The sequence below is a fragment of the Protopterus annectens genome, chromosome 7.part0 (genome assembly GCF_019279795.1).
Source record: "Protopterus annectens isolate FY-2018-M chromosome 7.part0, PAN1.0, whole genome shotgun sequence".
Lineage (NCBI taxonomy): Eukaryota > Metazoa > Chordata > Ceratodontiformes > Protopteridae > Protopterus > Protopterus annectens.
This window is the reverse complement of record NC_056739.1, coordinates 908,333,287-908,355,053: the sequence shown is the minus strand read 5'-3', so window position 1 is coordinate 908,355,053 and position 21,767 is coordinate 908,333,287. Positions and strand designations below refer to the sequence as shown.

General features: G+C 40.0%; 1 protein-coding gene across 1 annotated transcript in view; it reads right to left on the bottom strand.

The window, feature by feature from the left end:
- The window catches only part of SNX22 (sorting nexin 22), a 355,160-nt gene that overhangs the window by 95,512 nt on the left and 237,881 nt on the right, over window positions 1-21,767 (bottom strand). Inside the window, exon 3 of the mRNA XM_044077484.1 lies at window positions 10,992-11,096. Coding sequence (XP_043933419.1) covers window positions 10,992-11,096 — 105 coding nt within the window. The remainder of the gene's footprint in view (window positions 1-10,991; window positions 11,097-21,767) is intronic.

The window sequence follows — 21,767 nt, the reverse complement described above, 5'->3', positions numbered from 1 at the left end:
TTGGCTCTGTCAAGCTTCCCTAGTTTTTGATGATTTTTTAATGCAATTTTGTATATGCAGGTTGAATGTACGATTATCATCCACTATCACTCCTAACAGTTTGCCATGAGAGGTGACTTCAATGGTTGTATTACCAAGAGAGAGGACTTTCAATTTTGTCTTTTTCATGAGAGAGGGATTTGTGGGAAAGAAAGTAGTAGTTTGGTCGTTTTTTGGTACTGAGCATGACTTGTGAATTACAAAGCCATATTTCAGTGACTGTTAAAGCTTCCTGAGTAATTTTTGGAGGTGTACCATGTTGCCAGATATGCAAATGAGAGTGGAATCATCTGCATATTGTATTGGGGTGGCCTGTTTGGAAGTATAGAGGGTGTTGGTGATGGGGACCAAGGATAGAGCCTTGTGGTACACCTGTGCTGCCGGGTAGGTAAGGGTAAGGAGAGAGAGAGAGGAGTGCCATTTTACTGACATATACGTATTGGACAGGTAGCTTTTGAACCACAGAAGGGTGGGTTGAGACAGACCTAGTGAGGACATTTGAGGTAGAAGTTTTCTGTGTTGAAGGTTTTAGACAAGTTTAGAAATAAGGAAGAGACTAGTTTGCCATTATCTCTAACTTTATTGACAGTATCTATACAGGTTAGAAGGGCAGTGCTAGTACTATGGGAAGGACAGAAGCCATGTTATGTAGGAGATAGGAGTTCTGCCTGCAGGAGTTAGTCTACCAATTGTTTTTGAATACATTTTTCAAGTATTTTAGCGAGGGAAGATAAGATTGCTATAGGCCTAAAGTTATTATTGTCTGTTGAATTACCTCCTTTGTGCAGAGGGATAATGTGTGGGTTTTTCCAGAGAGAGGGAACATGGGCTTCCCAGCTTGACCTATACATAAGGATTAAGACAGGCACTGGTAATGCTACTGGCTGCTATTTTTAGGTACTTGCTTGGAAGGTCATCAGCTGAAGAAGAGAATGGTTTAAAATGGAATAGTTTTACACAGGATGTGGGCACAGGTTTGAAGGTACAAGTGAATGTGCTCATGTGTGACTGTTGGGCAGAGTTGGGAGTAGATGTTGAGGAATCCTTGGTTAGAGATGCTACACTATCTATAAAATAAGAGCAAAACCACACTGCAGTTTCGAGTGGTGAGTTATTGGGAGAGGGATTTTGGTTGAATATTTGGTCTGGATGTAAGACTTCTTTAATAGATGTCCAACATTTTTTAGGGTTGTATTTAGTATTATTTTGAAAGTTATTATAGTGTATTATTTGTCTTCATTTATATGCTTTTTAGAATAATTGCAAACTATTCTGAAGTTTTCAAGATATTAAGGTAGTTTATATTTCTGCCATTCTTTCCATGCTTTTTCTGTATCCTGCATTAGCATTCAACTTTTTTGGATAACCATGTTGCATTATTTATTTGTCATCAGTCTCTTCCTTCTAAGAGGTGCAAGGCTATTTAGGATATTTAGAAAAGTTATAATTAGTTCAATTACATCATTGTCTAAGGGGAGGATTTTAGGAAGTTCCAGCTAATATATGATAGGTTAGTAATGAACATTTCTGGGTTAAACTTGGAAAGGTTACGTGTTGTTTTATAAATATGCTGTTTAGGTGGATGTCTGAGACGTCTAGTCATATAGACTGAGAGAGTCCGACATTGTACCAGTGGTGGAGTATTTGCTAGGGTATGATACTAGGATCCAGTCTAATAGGGGATTTATTGGCTATTAATTAGTTGTGTGAAACCATATAAGTTCATGCTAGATGTAGGGGAGTTAGAGTTTATGTCCAATCAATAGCTGTTGAACTGTATTTTTTTCATACTGTGAGTTCTGGTTTTATCAGTAGGTGGTTAATCTGTGTCTTTCTGTGAGTTTTACTGTGTTCCTAACCCTTAAATTGAGTAGCATAGTGTGGATACAGGTTTGGTGCATCCAGAGCTGGTTTTGCCTTCTGTGTTTGAAGCCGCCATCTTGTGTTTGCCTTCTGTGTTTCTGGCAGCTATCTTGTGCTGGTAGGGGGCCTATCTTCTCTGCTGGTGAAAGTAGCAGGGCTGCCTGGACCTTGTCTGGCACAAGCTGATTGGTAAAGAAAGCAGGGGCTAGCAGGATTGGCTAGATTTCTGTGTTACTAGAATCTTCTATTTTTTTGTGGTATTTAAACCCCACATTTGAGCTAGTTTGGGTTTATTTGTGCATCATGCACCACAGCTGCAAGGTATTCCACCTACAAATTTCCCCTTAGTAGCACTTGTATAATCACCTAGTAGTACTCATATTAGAGCTTCCACCCTTTATTCCCTTAGCTCTCAATGGCCTCTCTCCCTCAGATTCTGACAAATATGGTTGCATAATTTCCTATGGTTTCTCCTGCCAGTCTGGCTGATATGGGCATCCTGAGACAGTGTAGTAACTGCCTCATGTACACGCACAACCCTCTACTACTACCACCTAGGAGCACAATTTGTGAGAGATGCAATTACTTTAAGAACCTAGAGTCTGTGCTCTCTCCCTCACAAGCCAGCATATCTGGCACTGAGAAGGTCGTCAACACAAACACCACCCTCCCCTGCACAACACACACCCATATATGCGGAGGTCCTCAACAAAAACATATCCAAACAAAAGACACCTTGAGGCAAAAACACACACGAACTTCACAGCCCACCACACCACACACCACACACAAGTCCACACACCTGTGTCTCACAGCCACTAAAGCCTAACCATAAACCCAGTGCAATAGTCATAGGGAAATCCATTGTGAGACACACAGATGTCTCTCATCAGGCTGGATAAGGAGAAAGTCCCGGTCCGTTTTTTGTCAGGTGCCAGACTCCGCCATATCAAACATGCACTCATGTCTCTCAATAACAGGTACTGTTATGACTCAGTCATAGTTCATGTTGGAGTGAATGACATGACTTGAGATGTACCTCCCTGGACTATATGGAGAGAGACATGATTGAGCTCACTGAATATGTGACCCAGGCAGGTATGTCCCTAGCCTTAAACAGCATTCTACCATCACCCAGAATGATGCCACAGTACAAACAGAAAATGACTTGACTTTAACAATTGGCTTAGTTTCTGGTGTCATTCCAAGGGGATCCAGTACCTGACAGCCTGGGAAGACATGATTGATAGATCACGATGCTTTGCCAGAGATGGCCTGCATCTGTCTCCCTTGGGCTTCAGGCTTCTGGCAAAGGCTCTTGCCTCCCCCATAGTGCCTTTTTTTAGGCAATGCCATGAGGTCAAAACTACCAACATGAAAATTTCATCAAATTAAAGGTCATGCTGCTAAATGCTAGGAGTCTTAATATGAAACTGCACTAATTGCACACATTCTTAACCCTGGAAGATGCTGAAATTTGTGCAGTCACAGAAACCTGGTTCAAAGCTGCAGAGAACATCCCAGCTATACCAGGTTACTCATCCTATTATACATTTGAACCCCAAACTGTGTGCAGCAAGGCAACAGGAGGTGGAGTTTCAATATATATTAAAGACATGCACACCTCCAGGCTGGTCAAACAGCATGAATCACAGGACACACTCCAGATGCAGTTAACTGTTGACAAGACCCCTATTCAAATCATAGCTAGCTAAAGGCCCCCAACTTTGACTCAAGATGTTCACTCCACCTATCTGTACCTCTTCGAATCTATCAAGATTCAAAACTTTACCCTGATCCTGGGCTAAATTAACTAGCCAACCATTGAGTGGAAGAACTACTCATGCCAAAACACAAATGCCCAGAAATTCCTTGATTTTTGTCAATGCAAATGCCTTGAACCAGTTGATCAACTCATCCACAAGAGGTGATAATATCTTGGACTTGGTATTAATCAGTATGAGAAACCACTGCAACATCCTTACAGTGTCATCCTCCCTGGTAAGATCCGACCACAAAGCGGTCACTTTTGAAGTCACCATCTCCCCTGACTGTGACCCCCTTTGCTAGGGTCAAACATAAAATCTTCTCTAAAGCTGATTACAACCTCCTGAGGGAAGGTATAAACAGCTTCACATCCCCCTCCCCCTCCGTAGGAACTGACACAAATTTCCAAACCTACACCAAAATACTATATGAGCATTTATATAGCTGCATAGAATCAGAAACACCCAACAGGACAAAATCATCCTCCTCAAGGATGAGTAAAGCCGTCTGGTGGCCATCTGCAATAAACTCTATAATAAAATGAATTGCTGTCCAGGACCAAGAAGGAGCAGGTGCCTGACTGGAAACAATCTCTCCTTAGTCTGAGCAAGCAAATAAGAGCACTAGTGAAATCCTCTAAAGCAAACTTCGAGTCCAAACTGGCCACATGTACTAAAGAAAATCATAAGGCCTTCTTCACATGTCCACAATTTCAAAGGAAGCACTCAGATCTGCTCAGAACTGGTGGTCAAGGACACTACATACACAAACGCTGTAGATATAGCCAACCTGCTGGTAGTTGGCACAGCAGGAGGAGAACAATACAGGATAAGCTGACAAATAGCATAATTTAAGTACAGGAATCTCTATTTTATAGATGTGAGGTAGTGGGGAAGTAGCAATGAAACAGGAATCAAGAAGTTGTAGGACAGCAGGAGATTCAGTGATGGTGGATTCTGAAAGCTGGAAGAGGATAGGTAAGGAGAGAAGTATTTCCTATAAAAGGAGAGGTAGGTTGTCCTGGTATCTTCTCTGGAATGTAAGGAATGGACGGGTATTAAAGGCTAGAGTATAGTAATGTAGTCAAAACAGGAAGAGATGAGGTTTTATTTGGGAAAAGAAAAAGATACAATGTGGACTAGATGGGTACTATTAGGTAGGGTTGTGATTTTAAATGGATATTGTGCAAAGCAGTATGGGAGGGAGATAGTTGGACATGGGCTAAAAATTAAACAAAGATCGCAAAATAGGAAACAAGAAACATAAATGTAAGCATAGTAATAAGGTCATTTGGGGAGGGTTTTAAAATGAGTAAGAGCTGTCAGATTTTAAAAATTCCATTCAAAGTACTGTGTCAGAAATATTGGGTGAGCAAATGGGTATAACTAAGGCAATGCTTCCTTCTTTTGAGGTGGGACACAAAAATCTGAATTGCCTAGACATAGTTAAGCCTTAAGTTTAATTCTGGTGACTGCCAAAAAAGCAATTACTAGAAAATGGAAATCAGTCTAAACCAACTGTATTTGAAGTATTGAATATTGTAACAGAGATAAAATAACTGAAAGTGGGATCTTTAGAAAAGAAAAGGAGCAAATTACATAGAAACAAATGTAATTGTGGGAGAAATGCATGCAGAATAATGTTCACTGATTACAAGGAGGAGTGAGGTTTAAGGGAAGGCAGGAACTGAGTAATAAAATGCTGGACTGCTGATGATTAAAAGAAGTGTGATGTATAATGTTGTAACTGGAAACATGTTAATATGGTTTGTTTTCTTTTATATTAATATGTTTGTGTCTTAAGTGATTATTTAATAAAGGTGTTCACTCCAAAACTGTAATTTTTGTCTGATTTTGTGATAGTGTCCTGTCTTTCAGTCATAACAGGACTTATGAAGGTGTTGATTCAGTTTTGTCAGCCATTACCTTGTGATCATCAGTCATCTTTATGAGCTCCATATTCATTGCAGATATGATTGTTCTGAATGGCTTAATAAAATCTAGGTAGACTGTACCACCTAGCCACCTGTGTTTTAACCAAGTCATTAATTGTGATCATCTGGCAGCACGTTCTGGTTCTGTTGCCATGCTGACATGTTTCTGGAGTTGGCTGCACTCCAGAAACATTGCCAGCTTTTCTATCACACTACCATCATCTCAGGTCATGGTGACTAACTTATGTCTAGAAGTGGTTCTCCTACTTCTTTTGTGGATAGCACAACTGTTGCCTTCTTCCAGTCCTCTGATATCCATGAACTGTATAATGACTGATGGAACACCTCCATTGGAAGTTTTGCTTTTACTTTGGCTAGGTTTATAAAAACTTTTCAGGCAGCCTACCTGGCTGCTAGACCTCATCTCTTCCCACTTCACCCCAGCCAGTTTCTCCAACTAATGCTCCATTCCTTTTGAACTGATTTCATCTATCCAAGCTTCCTCTCCTGCTCCCTACTTACTTCCTAGTACTGTGTCGCCTATCCTTGCTTCACTGTGAAAGCAAATTATTTAGCATCTCTCCACCTTCTGTCATGTCCCTCCTTTTACTAACCAGTTTGACAACATCTTTGCCTTCTCTTTTCCTTTTATCTGTTACCTGAAAAACATTGTAACCCCATGCTAGTTTCCTCTTCCCGTCAGTTTCCTTTTCTCCTTTGCTAAGCTGCCCTGATCCTTCATCTCATTCTTTTCCTAGCCTGTCAGCAGCTTTTCCCTCTCATCTCCTATCTTTCTATTCCTAAATGCCTTTTTTCCTTCTCCTATACTGCCTTTCTGAGGTTTTCAGTCTTTCTTCAGCCTTAATGGCTCCCCGTCCTTTTTTCTTTCTGATCTTTCTTCTGACCCACTTCCCTAGAACCAAACCCACAGCTCACTTGCACTCACCATTCCATAATAATTTCCATATTTAATCCTCACCATTTTACCAAGTCCTGTACAGTCCACCCGCAGCATCTCATGCACGCCTCTTAGCTCAAGTCTCCATTATTTATTTTATTTATTTAACATTTGTTAACCGGAAAAGTCTAACTTGGAACGAGCCAATTTTCAGCGGAGGCCTGTGGAGAAATGCTCCAGATGAATGTCTTTGTAATGTGGGAGGAAACCTGAGCACCAGGAGGAAACCCACACAAAAGCAGGGAGGACATGCAGACTTCACACAGAAGGCACCCCAGCTGAGAATCGAACCGAAGAACTTCTTGCTGTGAGGCGACAACGCTACCACTGCACCACTGCACAATCCATACCCCACTTGTATTCTAGTGTGAACCACACTGTATCGTGGTCACTGCTTGTTACTGATGCCTTTTAGTTTCAGTTTACTAACTCTTTCTGTGTGCTTGGTCAGTACTGTGTACAATCCTGTTGCTCCTACTGTAACCCTGTACAATATGGATGAATCCTTCTTGGTTCAGAACTTCAGAAGAGTTGTACTTGAAAGCTTTGTGTTTTGTATGTATTAAAGTTTCTGTATTTCAGGTGGTTTGGAGTGAATCTTGATGTTTTTCAATATTTTGGGATGGAATTCTTCATTTTGGTTGTTTTTACTCCTCTGTGGACTACTGTGAATTTGTTTAAAAGATGTATGCTTAATGTTTATGTATTGATGAGATTCCTATATTTACAAGAATTCCCCTATTTTTGCAAAAGAATCACAAAGCTCTACTGCTACCTACATGGAAATGATTCATTACAGTGATATTAGTTACATTAGTGAAATCATGATTTATACTTTTGTTGAGCATAATAGAAAATATCAAAAATTTATTTATTTATTTACTATTTTTTATTATTTATTATACTAGGTAAGTAGCCAAATTTGTTGACCATTTTATCCACAACCCAGGCCAGAATGCAAAGACAAATTGTATATAAATATGTCCTAAGACAAGAACAAAGAAAAAAATGCAGAGCAAAAACAACAAATGAGATTAAATAATGAATCCAAAAAAACACAAGAGGAGCCTCCACACCAAAGGTTCAGAAATCCAAGCAGCAAACGACAAAAAGAAAAATATCCGAACCACCACACTGTGGACAAATTATATTTATTAAAACACAATGTAAGCACTTTCAGGTTATAAACCCTTCTTCAGACAACTTGCAATTCTCTAAAACAGTTATTTAAAATACTTGGTATCCAATCACATTCAGTAATGAACCCTCCTCATCTTTAGGGTGGGTTTAATTGGGATCACACCATTAATACCAGGGGATCTGTCAGCACCCAATTCAATAATCCACTTGGTCTCATTGTATTCTGTTATATTGCACAAATCTCCCCCTCTTCTGGACATTTTTATAACCTGAAGTACCATAAAGTCAAATGTATGACCATTATTTTTACTAATATGCTGATATAAGGCATTATGCACATTGCCTAGACGTATAGCTGGAATGTGTTGTAATATTCTATTCTTAAATTTGCAATTAGTCTTTCCAGCATAAAATGAACAACATTCCTTACACTGGGCTAAATATATGACATTAGTAGTGTGACAATCTGCATAATGTGCCAAAGAATATTCTTTCTTCGTAGTTGGATGAATATACAAATTGTTCTGTCTAACATATTGGCACACTTTTCAGTGCCTGGATGGAAAGGTACCTTGGTGTTTGATTTTGACCCCAGTAGTTGTGTTAATTGGGCGTTTGTTATTACATAATAGATCCTTTAGAGTTTTATTCCTTTAAAAAAAAAAAAACAATGGCTGCTCAGTTACGATATCCTTCAGCCTATCATCGGTTAGTAAAATACCCCAATTCTGTCTAATAATGTTAGATACCCCCTGTATTTTTACTGTATTTAAAACTAACCCATAATGGTTGGCTATTGTGTATTTCTGCCTTGAAAGCATTCCTATTGTTACCCTTGGAAAACCATGGCTGTGCTTTAGTAACCCTTTCCTCTTCACATTGGTGGAATGCTCATTGTACAGTTCCTCTATGGTACCCTCTTCTACTGAAGTTATCCATTAATTCCAATGACATCTGCCTAAAGCACTCATCAGCTGTACATAATCTGGATGTTCTGTAAAACTGATTCTTCACAATATTATCAAAGAGATGTCTAGGGTGCATGCTATCCTGGGCTAAAAGACTATTCTTCCAGCACTCCTTTCTGTATAAAGTAGTCTCGATTTTTCTTTCCTTGTTCCTAAACAAATGAACGTCCAGAAAATCTATGCATATATCAGAACTAACTGCACTGAATCTTTAAAAATCTGTAGTTGTTTCCAAATAAGCTATGAACTCAAATAGCTCCTGTCGGGTACCCCCCCCCCCCACAATAAAAACATGTCATCTACAAAACGGGAATAGTATTTTAAACTTGCCTTCCACTTATGTGTCACATTAAATATTGGCTTGGTCCTCCCAAAATGCTAACACCAGGTTTGCGTATGAATTTGCGCAGGGCGTGCCCATGGTTACACCCCTGTTTTGATGATAAAAACTATTTCTAAAAACAAAAATGCTGTTACTCAAAACACAATCTAAAAACATGCAAACCCTGTCCACATCACTGGGTGTCAAAGCCATTCCTTGATTCAAATACATTTCTACTGCTAAGTCAAGTCATAATCCTTCGGAATAACAGTAAATAGACTATTTATGTCTAAAGTGACAAACAATTCACACAGTTGTCATCTGATTCTAAATAATCAAGGAAGGATTGTAAAAAAAAAGTTCTGTATCCCTCAGCACTCTTGGTACACTGTTTAAACATATCCTTAGTTTAGACTCAGTCCATATAGAAAGGTTTTCTGTTACCTAACCTCTGCCCGAAACAATCGGGGTGAAGGGGAGGGTTTACAATATCTTGATGTATTATTAGGAGAGCTTTAAATAAAAGAATAACTGGGTGTTCAACCCATATAAACCTAAAGATATTTTCTGTAATCCGATTACTTACTTTAAAGTTGAACAAATCATGTTTCACTTTATTTTCTATCATTTTACCTCAATAGGAGATAACTGTTGATAAGTGTTAGCATCGCATAGCATCTCATGTACCTTATTGATGTAGTATTCAGTGTTCATTACTACAATTGCTCCCCCCTTGTCCGCAGGCTTTATAGCAATATGCTTATTGCCTATCGATGATTTTAATGCCTGCCGTTGACCCACAGTTAAATTATAAATAACATTCTGCTGTTTATGAATCAAATACTCTGCTATGTCACTTTCACATGCTTTTAGAAAAATCTCTATCACTGGACTTAGAGGGGGATTAAAGGTGCTGGGTTGTCTGGGACCAGTATCATATTAAATGTGATTGGATACCAAGTGTTTTAAATAACTGTTTTAGAGAATTGTAAGTTGTCTGAAGAAGGGTGTATAACCTGAAAGCACTTACATTGTGTTTTAATAAATATCATTTATCTACAGCGTGGTGGTTCAGATATTTTTCTTTTTGTCTTAAATAATGAATAAATGTCAAAAGTATCAGCAACAAAATTGTATTAGCCTATGAGGTAAATAATCACAAAGTACCTTGTGTCTCTCCAATATGTTTTAGATACACTACACTTGCTATCTAATACAATGAAAATGTAAGACAGTTTAAGGTTACAGCATGCCAAGTTATTTGCATGCAATGGTGAGTGGTGATCAGTGATTGTTCTTGTAACACTTACATTTATAATTGGACACTAAATAATTTTCACGTTTCCCACAGGCCTCTCCTAATTTACCTGGTGTACCAAACTCAACAACTCTTCTCTGGACTATTTGCAATTTGTATTCAGGGCCATTGAGGAAACGAAAGCACCCTGAGGTTGCATCATACCACTGCTAAGGAGTGTTTTCTGTTCTTACATTCCCGCTTCCTACCCATATCAGTCCCATCCTAAGGAAGGACATGCAGTGGGTTTGCCGGTATACCATCCCATCTCGGTGACTCATACACAGCCTCCCCCCACACACACATGTCCATGGCCTCCATCAGCGACCACTAATGAGGCACATCCAAGTGTGTACACCCTTCATCCCCCAGAATGGGTACATCCATCCTCACTGCCTGCAGTGTTGAGCACCCAAGCCACTAATCAAACTCGGATTGCCTGGGCCATAGTCAGGACTTTATCCTGCTATTCAAGCTGTGCAGGCTTACATTTCAAGATTAATCTTAAATTAGATCACCTATGTACAGACTAGAAGAGCTTACATCTAGTATACAAAGTTTTAATTTCAATTTCCATCTAAAAACTCCAAATGTGGTCAGAGAAGTAACAGACTGTGGTGGTTTAGGTTACTATTAGAAACTGGACTGAGGCAAAATGATTTGCCAGACTTGGCTACATATACAGAAAAATAAAGGTGGTTTACCTGAATATAGACCTCTAGACTAAGACGTTTATGTTCCATTTCCTTTGAGCCCCAGTTTGACAGCCTCTTAGGTGGGAATTCAGGCACTTGACAGGTTTTCTTTATCTGGTAGTACAGCATTAAAAAAGAGAGAAGCATAAATGGAATAACTTCTTTTATTCATGCATTTCATTGGCAAATTTCACCTGATTATATTTTTTGCTTCTATATAACACATAAACATACAGATGAAGTGACTGAGTGGAAATAAACACATTTCTGTTTAAAAAAAAGTTTCAAGCTACTCCTTGATTCCATGGTACTGATATATCAAACCACATTACTTTTTTGGGGGGGTATACAGATTGTCTAGCCACATGCATGCACATACACTATTTATATTTATTCTAAGAATGGACACTGCTGTGGGTGTTATCAATGTGCATCCACCTGAAATGTAGATATATATTTTTATAGCTGTCCTACTCATGTCATCAAGCATTTATCACTAGCTTATTCCTGATTCAACTTAAGGAAACACACTCATTCACATTTAAAAGAAATACTTCATACTGTGGATACAAAATACACTCACAGACCCTAAAAAACACTGCCCACCTAAATCGGTCCACTAGAAATTAAAATTAAGATTCCTTAAAATAAAAAAAAAATAAAAATCAAATAAACATAAACTATAATTTGTGAATCAGAAAACTATACTACGAATAAAACAGTCTCTAATCTAAAAATATGTACAATCGGCCATCTCTAATGCTATAGAGAGATAAACCCCAACTACGATCCAGGCAGCCCAAGTTCAATTAGTGGCTTAAGTACCTGCTGGGACTGGCAGGTGGAATGTAAACATGACACAGCATCAACGGAGCAGCTCCATCCGATAGTGCATGGTCCCATGGTGCAGTCCCTGGTGAAGACCAGAGACAGCATAGATCATTGGCTTCTAGGAATATGGTTACGTTACTTGTGGAAGTGGGCAATATGCCCTTCCTGCTGATTATATACCAAACTTTGGAGACCATTTCAGGGCATGTGTCACATGGTTAGAGCTAGAGAAGAAAAAAAACAATGGTTGTCTAAATTATAGCTTCTCTCAAGCATTTCTCAATACCTCTGAAGGGGGAATGAATGGGCCAATTGGTTGGGTCGGGGGCAGCAAGCAGAGGGAAGAAGCTTAAAAGAAAATCTACACTGACTACAAATATAACTATACTATAAAGCTAATCCCTCTAAATATAAAACTCTTATTACACTACTAAAATTGTACCAAAAACTATATGATAGTATTAACAGAGGAAAAGATTAAACCTTATTTTAGAATGGGTCAGCTAGGGAATACATGCTCACTATTTAATCCTGTGAGAAGGAAAGGTAGACTTGAGTGTCATCTCCATAACTATGGTATGCCAATTTCCTTTCCCTGATAAGGTCTCCTGATGGAAGCATGTTGACTATTCACAATGAAGTCTGAACCCTGTGGAATGCCAGAATTCAATGGGTTTGGAGAAAATGTGTTTAAACCTGAACAAACTCTTTGAAAAGAGACTGAGAATCTATGAATGCAGAGGAGAGGCTTCAGTAATACTGCTGACCATGGTCTTTTGACTGACTAATCAAATGCCACCAAGATAGCCAGGAGGACCAATACTGAACATCATTCTAATGTTCTCTGGCCATTAGAACATTTACTATCCAGACAATGGCAGTTTATGTATTCTGGTGAGTGCAAAAGCCAGATTGAAAGGGGTCCATGAGTCTATTATTTATAACATGGGTCTGAAGCTGCTTAAAGGCAACCTTCTCAATAACCTTTCCTAAAAATTGGAAGATTAGAAATGAGGTGATAATTAAGTATATTGGAGTCTAGAGTTGGTTTCCTGTCAGTGGGGATAACAATGGCTTCTTTCACAGCTTCTAGGTCCATAGGTGTATACTAGGCTAATGGCCCTGGAACCTTTACAAACCTAGCCCATAGGATTACCCTGGCATCGTGCCACCTCAACCTTAGTTTCCAGTGCCTCTGTCAAGTAGAGCCACTGGAGTAATACCTGGGGTGAATTTTCTATTTCCCATCCACTCATCAAAATTTCTCTTGAAGAGGGTCAGTGACATGTATGGGAAGTCTATTCCATACCATGGGCAGTCTCTGGGTTATGAACTTGTCCCTCCAGCATGTTCTGTTGATTGTGGTAATGAGGTTGAGGTCTCTAGAGCGGGTGGTGTGAAGGGATTGGGATTTCTTTAGATGTAGCATTTCTAACAGAGCTTTGTAAGTCAAGCAGAGATCGCCTCTAAGTAGACGATATGAGACAGAGAATAGTTGGAGTTGTTTGAGTCTGTCCATATAGGATAAGTGTTTAAGGCCTAGGATCCTCTTTGTTAGGTACTTTTGCGGCCTCTTCAGTTGTTGCAGATGTCTAGTGAGGTACATGCCAAATGGGGCATTGTACTCGATGATTGGCTTAATGAGGGAAGAGTAGAGGGAGACAATGACCTCTTTCTTCCTGGATGCAAAACTGTTAGTAATGAGAGCTTAAGGCCATGGTTCTGACACCAGTCATTGGTCTCATTGAGGCCTTTCTGCAGGATGTCAACATCACTTGGGGAGTTAATAATGGCTCCCAAAGTGCAATCATCTGTGAACTGTGTCAGCCAGAGTCCGTTTGTGTTGGACTGGACTTCTGAGAAGTAGATACCAAACAGAAGAGGACCCAGAACCGATCCCTGTGGGACTCCACTTGTGACTGGTTGGCAGTCTGACTTGGAGTCAGATACTTTCACACTGTGGATTCTATCTGTGAGTCAGTTTGCAACCCACCTAGTGATATAGGGGTTGATGCCTAGCTTAGTGAGTTTTTCTATGATTCCTAATTGGGGAATGGTATCAAAGGCCTTGGCCAGATCAAGGTAGGCTGTATGAACCAACTCACCTTCATCCACAGCTCTGATGACTAACTCAAAGAAGTCGACCAAGTTGAGCAGGCATGATCTACCCTTCACAAAACAAAACGGTGTGGGATCCAGAGTTTGGAGATTCCCAACATCCTTGTTTATTAGGTCCATGATGATGCGTTCCATAGCTTTGCATATCAGACTAATCAGGCTAATGGGGCGATAGTTCCCAGGGTCTGTAGTCACTCCTCCTTTGTGGAGAGTGATGACTATAGCAGTGCACCATTCGGTAGGGACAAAGCCTGAGGTGAGGCTGTGATTGAACAGGGCACACAGGTGAGGTGCCAATTCACTCTGTAGTTCATGTAGACCACAGCCAGAGATATTGTCAGGTCCCATAGAAGCTGTATTCTTGCCCTTGGACAGTGCTATTTTAACCTGTGCAGCAGTAATACTGGGTGCCTGGCAATCTACTGTTATTATGATTGGTCCTTTGGGGGGAGAGGGGTAAAGTTGGCACTGAATCTGTCGGCCAGTATATTGGCAATATATGTTGGCTCAGTATAGGAGGTACCATTGTGCAGTAGCTCAGAGCAAATCTGGGTATTGCCGTGGAGGTTCTTTACATAACTATAGAAAGCCTTGTAGTTGTCTTTGCCATCTGCTGCAATTCTGTTTTCATAGCTAGCTTTAGAGGATTTGATGGGGGATCTCAACTTTTTGTTGAGGCTGATAAGGGAGTTTTTCCAGTCTTGGGACTTCATTTTATTCCACATCAGTTTCCTCCTTCTGTTGTAGAGTTTGTTTATGGCAGGGGACCGCCAGATTGGCTTCCTTTTTTTGGAGGAGAATGTCTTGGTTCTATTGGGTATGGCGAGATCCATGCATTTGTGTACATGTTTGTACAGTGCATTGGTGTATGATTCGGCGGTCATGCAACCATTCTCCATTTGCATGGGTGCCGTGAAGTTAGCCATCTCTGTTCTTAGAAGCCCAAAGTTAGCTTTGGAGAAGTTTTTCATGGTGGTTACCTTTGCGGGGGGTGGGGGGTGGGAGGGATGTGGATTTTCAAGGTGATTAGTTTGTGGACGGATCTAACCAGGGAGGAGTTGACTATTGGTATAGAGCAGTGGTCACCCATGTTAGTAATGACCAGGTCAAGGATGTTGCTACCTCTAGTGGGGGTAAGAACGAGCTGGTCCAAGGCATTGGAATTAATGAATTCCAGGAAACATTGGGCAAGTGTATTGGTACATGAGTAGTTTTCCCAGTTAATGGAGGAGTAGTTGAAGTTGCCCAGTATGAGTGTGTTAGGTTGGACCCTAATATTCTCCAGGGTGCTTAGGAATGTGGAGTGAGTGTCTTGGGACATGGTTGGGGACCTGTAACAGGTTATGACCTGAATCACTGTCTTATCCAATGTTAGATGCACCTGAAGTATTTCTGATGCGTTATGTTGGGCTACCAGTCTGGGAGTATGTGCATCCTTTATGAATATGGAAACACCACCACCTTTGGAGCTTCGGTCCAAGTTCTGGGGCCGAAAGGTGTGGAATGAGTTATAGCCTGGTAGTTCAAGGGTGCTTTCTGCTGCCTTGAACCAGGTCTCTGTTACAGCACAAATGTCGATGTTCTCCATTTTAAGGAGTGCTTTGAGTGAGTGCATTTTGAGATTTAGACTTCTAGCATTGAGCAGCATGACCCTCAGATTGCATTTGTTTGTAGCTGTTAAGTGGTAATTTGGTCTTTGGAACATCGCCTAAAAAAGGCACTATAGGGGTGGCAAGAGCCTTGGCCAGTATCCGGAAGCCCAGGGGTGACAGATGCAGGCCATCTCTGGCACAGCATCAAGGTCTGTCAATCATGTCATCCCAGGCAGACAGATACTGGATCCCCTTAGAATGACACCAAAAACTTAGCCAGTTGTTGAAATCAATCATTTTCTGCTTGTACTGTGGTATCATTCTGGGTGATGCTGCTCAGAGCTATGGTCGTACCTGCCTGAGCTACATAATCCGAGAGCTCCTCCATGTCTCTTTTCATGTAGTCCAGGGAGGTACATCTCAGGTCATTCACCCCCACATGTACAATGACAGAGTCATATTTGTACCTGTTGTTGAAGGACATGACTGCGTGCGTTATATGGCGGATCCTGGCACCTGACAGGCAGCTGACTGTTACTTTCTCCTTATTCAGTCTACTGAGTGGGACATCAGTGTGCCTCACTATTGAGCTGAAGGAAAAAAATCACAAATCTCAAGGACATACCTAACAAATTATTCCCTCACTAAGATCCTTTTTTAGATGCAAGATGTAAGAGCGATTATTCATGTAGACCAGACAGGAGTTTGGAAAGGAGGGGTTTTCTCTATATTGCTTCGCCAAAAGTCTTATTTGTCATTTGTTTTAGTACTGTTACATGCAAAAATGCATTTTTTTTCTTTTTCAAAAAGGCGGAAAGTAAATCTAAGAAAGTTGGTGGTAGTGACTAAGTATTTAATGAACTCATGTAACCAGTCCTTACTACTCTTCCATAAGATACAAATGTTGTGAAGGAACCAAATACAAAGGATCCAGTTGGCGTAAACAGAATTAAAAAAAACACACGTGCTCATGCTTCTGTAGCCATAAGACTAAATTTACATATACTGGGACCTTTAATGATGTCATCCTGTCGGGGGCCAACTTGTTTTCCAGCAGGTCATCTTTAGTGACAAATTTCTATATCTGGTTGCTATGACAGGGTGATCCTGATCCGGGGGAAAGCTGAACACTTTGGCAAGACAGGAGTGAAGCATCCCTACTGGGCGTCAAGTGGATGCTGGGACCAAAAATAGTGCAAAAAACAAACTCTGTTCAGTATTCATGGACAAAGAGGGAAATTTAGGAAAAGCAGCCACAAGAAACACGGTCTGACAGGACTTGCCCAAGAATTCTTTGAGAAATAAAAGAACTAGCATACCTCTAATCTGAGAGAACTAGTAATACCACTATCTAATCTTACTATCACTGACTAGCCTGAAAAAAATTATTAAACTACTAACTAACCTGAGAGGACTGTCATACCTCTAACTAATGTGAGAGAACTGGTACTAGCACTAACTAATCTGAGTGCACTCGTAATACCAGACACTAACCTGAGGGAAATTTTACTATCAATAACTAGCATGAAAAGACTGGTAATGTCACCAAGTAACCTGTTTAACAAATCAAGAGAGGATGGCAAAGATCCTGAGAAGTAAAAAAAACAAAAAAAAAAAAACACAAAACTCTAAACTGCTAAACGTAGCTCAAAAATAGTAGCAAACACAAAATGAATCTTGAGCATACCACCATGGAACTCCTCTGGTAAAACCCAACAACACTGTTAAAAACACTTTTATTTGGTTCGTTAAAATAAAACGTGAAGAGCCTCTTGTAAAAAACAATAAGCACTTTCTACCGTAGCCTTCATCAGATCATAGTGTGGCTCTCTCTTCATGAATTAAAGTAAAACCCATCAATCAGTGGCACTCATTGTTGGATTTTACCAGAGGAGTTCCGTGGTGGTATGCTCGATTCATTTTGTGTAAGCTTCTGAGTAGTGGAAGGCAGCACATGTGATTCATGTTAACAATTATGGGAGTTATATGGGAAGTCACTGATCTGTCGGTTTGTCCTTACCTTAGGAAAATTATGGAATCATTGCTTAAGGAAAGAGGCTTGCGAAACTCAAGACCAAAGACAGCATAAATTCATAACTGGAAAGACTATGTCAAACAATTCTGGAAGTTTCATTTTCCCCATCTCACGCCTGAAAAAATAAGATATGTTCCAGAATGCTGTGTGCATATTAGAAAAAACATTATAAGTAAGTTACTATTTACCTTTGCATTGGCATAACAGTCTAATTTTTAAAGGAAGAAAAAGCCTCTAAAGCAGGATCATTAAAGGCTTGTCAGAAAACAACTCTGATGATCCAATAAATTACAGAGTACAAAGTCAGTTTACGTAATCTCATGCCATAATTAGTTTCTCACTAAGCAATCCTTTTTTGATACTGACTGGCTTGTGAATTAGATTAAAGGACTTCTACTTTGCAAGAGCATGACCCTGCACTGCTGCTCCTGAATCAAATCTTGCTTCTCACACGTCCACTTGGTCTTTGGGTATAACAGCACCTCCCTTCTGGTGGACAGCTTAATTCTTTAAAGAAGTGGGAGGCAGAGATGAGAACAGATTTTGTGCTGTGTGTACCCTCAGAATGCAGTCACATGCACCCCCTGGAAGAGATGAGCAGGCGTTGTCTTGTTCCCCTTCCCCTATTACTGGCTCCTGCATCATCTGGACTGCTAATTAAACTGTGGCCGTCTGGGTTGCAGTCAGGGATTCAGCCTCCTGCACCACCGAGCCAATGAACCAACCTTTTTGTAAAAATAAATAATGTTGAGTATGTTCCAGTGGTTTAATAACATTTTGACTGTAGCTGTAGAACTAACATAATATTCAGTAAATGCCCTAAGCAGAGATGTGTACCATTCGAAAAAGAATTTTGGATCTCTTGTAATTATAGGCAAGAATGCTAAACTTGTACAGGTGTGTAATTGTTTTTGTTTTCATTCACACTGTATATTCACACTTTAATTTTTTTTTATTATAAAACACATTTGGATCTTGTTTTATCTGAATCTTGTATGAGTTTTGGCATACTTTTCAGTATTACAGGAGTGCTATTAAAGAGGGACCCACATATTGATAGCAACAGTAATAATGCTGTCATGTATAAATTCCTCAACCTACGACATTGAACAGAAAGAACTGCTGATATAGACTCTGTGAATGTAGCCTTGTTTAAACAAAGACTATCCTTGCTAAACAACTGGAAATCCGTGCGTGTGTGTGTTTTAGGGAGGCAAAGCCTTTTGCATCTCTCTGTATGGGACTGCATTTCTTAATATAATCAATATAATCAACTCTGACATCACTGCACTTTGGCATAAAAGGATTTAACCGCTTGCAAGACACATCATATCAAAATGTACAAGCGCATCATTGTGCCAGCCCAAAAATATTTAGTAGCAGTTTCGCCACTAGTCCACAGATGACACCAGATATGACACCTTGTTTTGTGAAGCAGCAATATGTCCCTTAAAGGTGACATCAAACTCATTGCAACACTTTCTAGATGTAGATGGATTACAATTCAATCACTTAGTACTGCATGGTCTATTGTTATAAGTGAGAGCTTTCCAAAGATTTTGCATATCGGTCTGGTTCCATATTATATAACAGCGTAAAATCCTCTGCAGTCTTAGACGTCCAGACTTGTCTGTTTGCTTGGAAATATACTATTAATAAATTAAATAGCACTAGTCCCAAAATGGATCCTTCTACAACTCCTTCTTCGACAGCATCTTATCTAGGAAGGGGATTTTCTGTAATGACCTTTTGTTTTCTGTGAAGAACTCTGTTATGTATACATTTCACAATGTAGTGATTAAGTGTCAAATTTTATAACGGCTAACAGGATATATTGTCATAATTGTTAGAAAAGTAAAGTGAACTACTCGACTAAGACATTTAAAATTTGTTGTTTTAACTTATTCTTCAAAAAAAAATTACCCCATTAAAAAATAAAAATCAGTATGCGATTCTCATACTAGATGTTGGCTAAATGACCATCGACTAACTGATGTCTTACTATTTGACTGGAGATATATGAAGTACCATACCGTTGACTCTTAGCTGTTAAAAAAAATCCTTGTACACATTCACAGGCTGTATACACAAACCAGATTAGCAGATATCTGTTTAAAAGACTAAAGCTGCCTTTTGTAAGTTACTGTCCACCAAAAGATAGTATTAAAATGATACTATTTTAGATGTGTAACAATATGCAGCAAAAAAGTTTGCTGGGAGTCTGTGCTTGTAAAGGGTTTGTACTCAAAGGTTCATCTTTAACTTGTGGAGTACAGAAACTGAACATTTCAGAAGAAAAAGCTTGAAAACTAAATACACACACATTTACACGCAGACACACACACACACACACACACACACACACACACACACACACACACACACACACACACACACACACACACACACCGACTCCCTTACTTTGATGATGATGATAGCTATATCATTACTGAAACTTTGTTTAAAGATGAAAAATGCATATCACAGACTTTAGGATATACCATTTTTCCACACTGTAGGTCTATAAAAACACCTCAACACCAAGGAGGGGGCAGCACAGCTCATTACTGAGAGGTGGCCCCATTCCTACAGATTATACTAGAGGTTACAGAGGATTGCTTTAACAATAGTTTCTCTAGCTCTCCTAAATGGGTGGTTCTTGGCAAGAACATCCTAGAACACAGCGATACCAAAGGAAGGTCTAGACCTGCACACCATGCTGTACAGATGTTATCAATCAAGACATTCCTAAAGAAAGTGGATGAGGAGGCCACAGCCATAATAAAATCCTTAGGAGGACCAGGCAACTGCTTGTCATGAAGGAGGACCAGGAAGCTGCTTGTCTTGGAAGGGATAATGGAAGTGAATGCTGAGAGAAGTCCCCACCTACAAGGTGTGGCCTTAGAAACCTTTTCACCCAAAGATCTGGGACTAAAGGAAACAAAAAGCTGCAAATGCTTCCAGGCAGACTTTGTAATATCTAAATAAAAGTGCAACTGCTGATTCACATTAAGACAGTGAAAAACATATTCCTCATTGTAAGCATAATGCAAGAAAAAAAAAAAACAGGTTACGTGGATGGCCTTAAGGCAAAACTGAGAAGCCACAATTAACATAAATGAAATGTTATTGAGAAGAAAACATGGTCTTTATGGAAGATCAGGTAAGGAGGTTCAGTGAAGAAGGCAACAGGCTCAGAGTTTCTCTTGGAGAAGTAAAGCTACCAGAAAAAAGGGTCTTTCTTGACACAAATTTAAGGTGAACTTAAGCTTTTCCACTACAAAGTTAGAACTGTCTCCTGGAATGGAGACCACGAGCAATGTACTTTTCATAAAGGCCTTGGCAACTCTTGGTGATGATCTTGGCCTTGATGGAAATGGCAGTCAAGTAGACTTTGACCAAAGAAACACTTAAGAATGAGTAAAACATACCAGCTATATAATCCAGCTTAGCTAAGACTGGAATAGAGAAGCGTTAGAACTCTTTGGACATAATCCTTACAGAGAAATAAATCTACTTGTCTTTGTACATTTTCTTTGTAACAAACCTCAGAAGCATAGCTAGGGTGGGATGAAGGGCACATCTGCCCCAGGCACAAGGTGTTGGGGGGGCTGTGAAATCAGGAGATGACATTTTTATGAACTGCCAATACAGCAAATTAACGTGGGTTCTTTCTTTTGCTCCTCCCCACAAAAATCTAAGAGACTGGGTGAGATGGGGAAAGGGACCTCACTTTTCCTGTCCATGTACAGAGACTGGGTCGGATAGGGAAAGGGACCTCGCTTTTGCTGTCCATGTACAGAGACTGGGTCGGATAGGGAAAGGGACCTCGCTTTTGCTGTCCATGTACAGAGACTGGGTCAGATAGGGAAAGGGACCTCACTTTTGCTGTCCATGTACAGAGACTGGGTCAGATAGGGAAAGGGCCTCGCTTTTGCTGTCCATGTACAGAGACTGGGTCAGATAGGGAAAGGGCCTCGCTTTTGCTGTCCATGTACAGTTCAAGGAAGCCAAATCAGGGATCAGCAATGGGTGCTATATGAGCCAGTTATGGCTCTGACAAACATATCCAAGAAGGAAGTATTAAAATTAATTACCAGAACTGCAGAACCAGTGACATGATGCAGCTGATGCACATCTGAGTGAGACTTGCATGATGGATTCAACAGCAATGTTTTGGTTGGCCTTGGGAGCAATATCTTCTCCAGT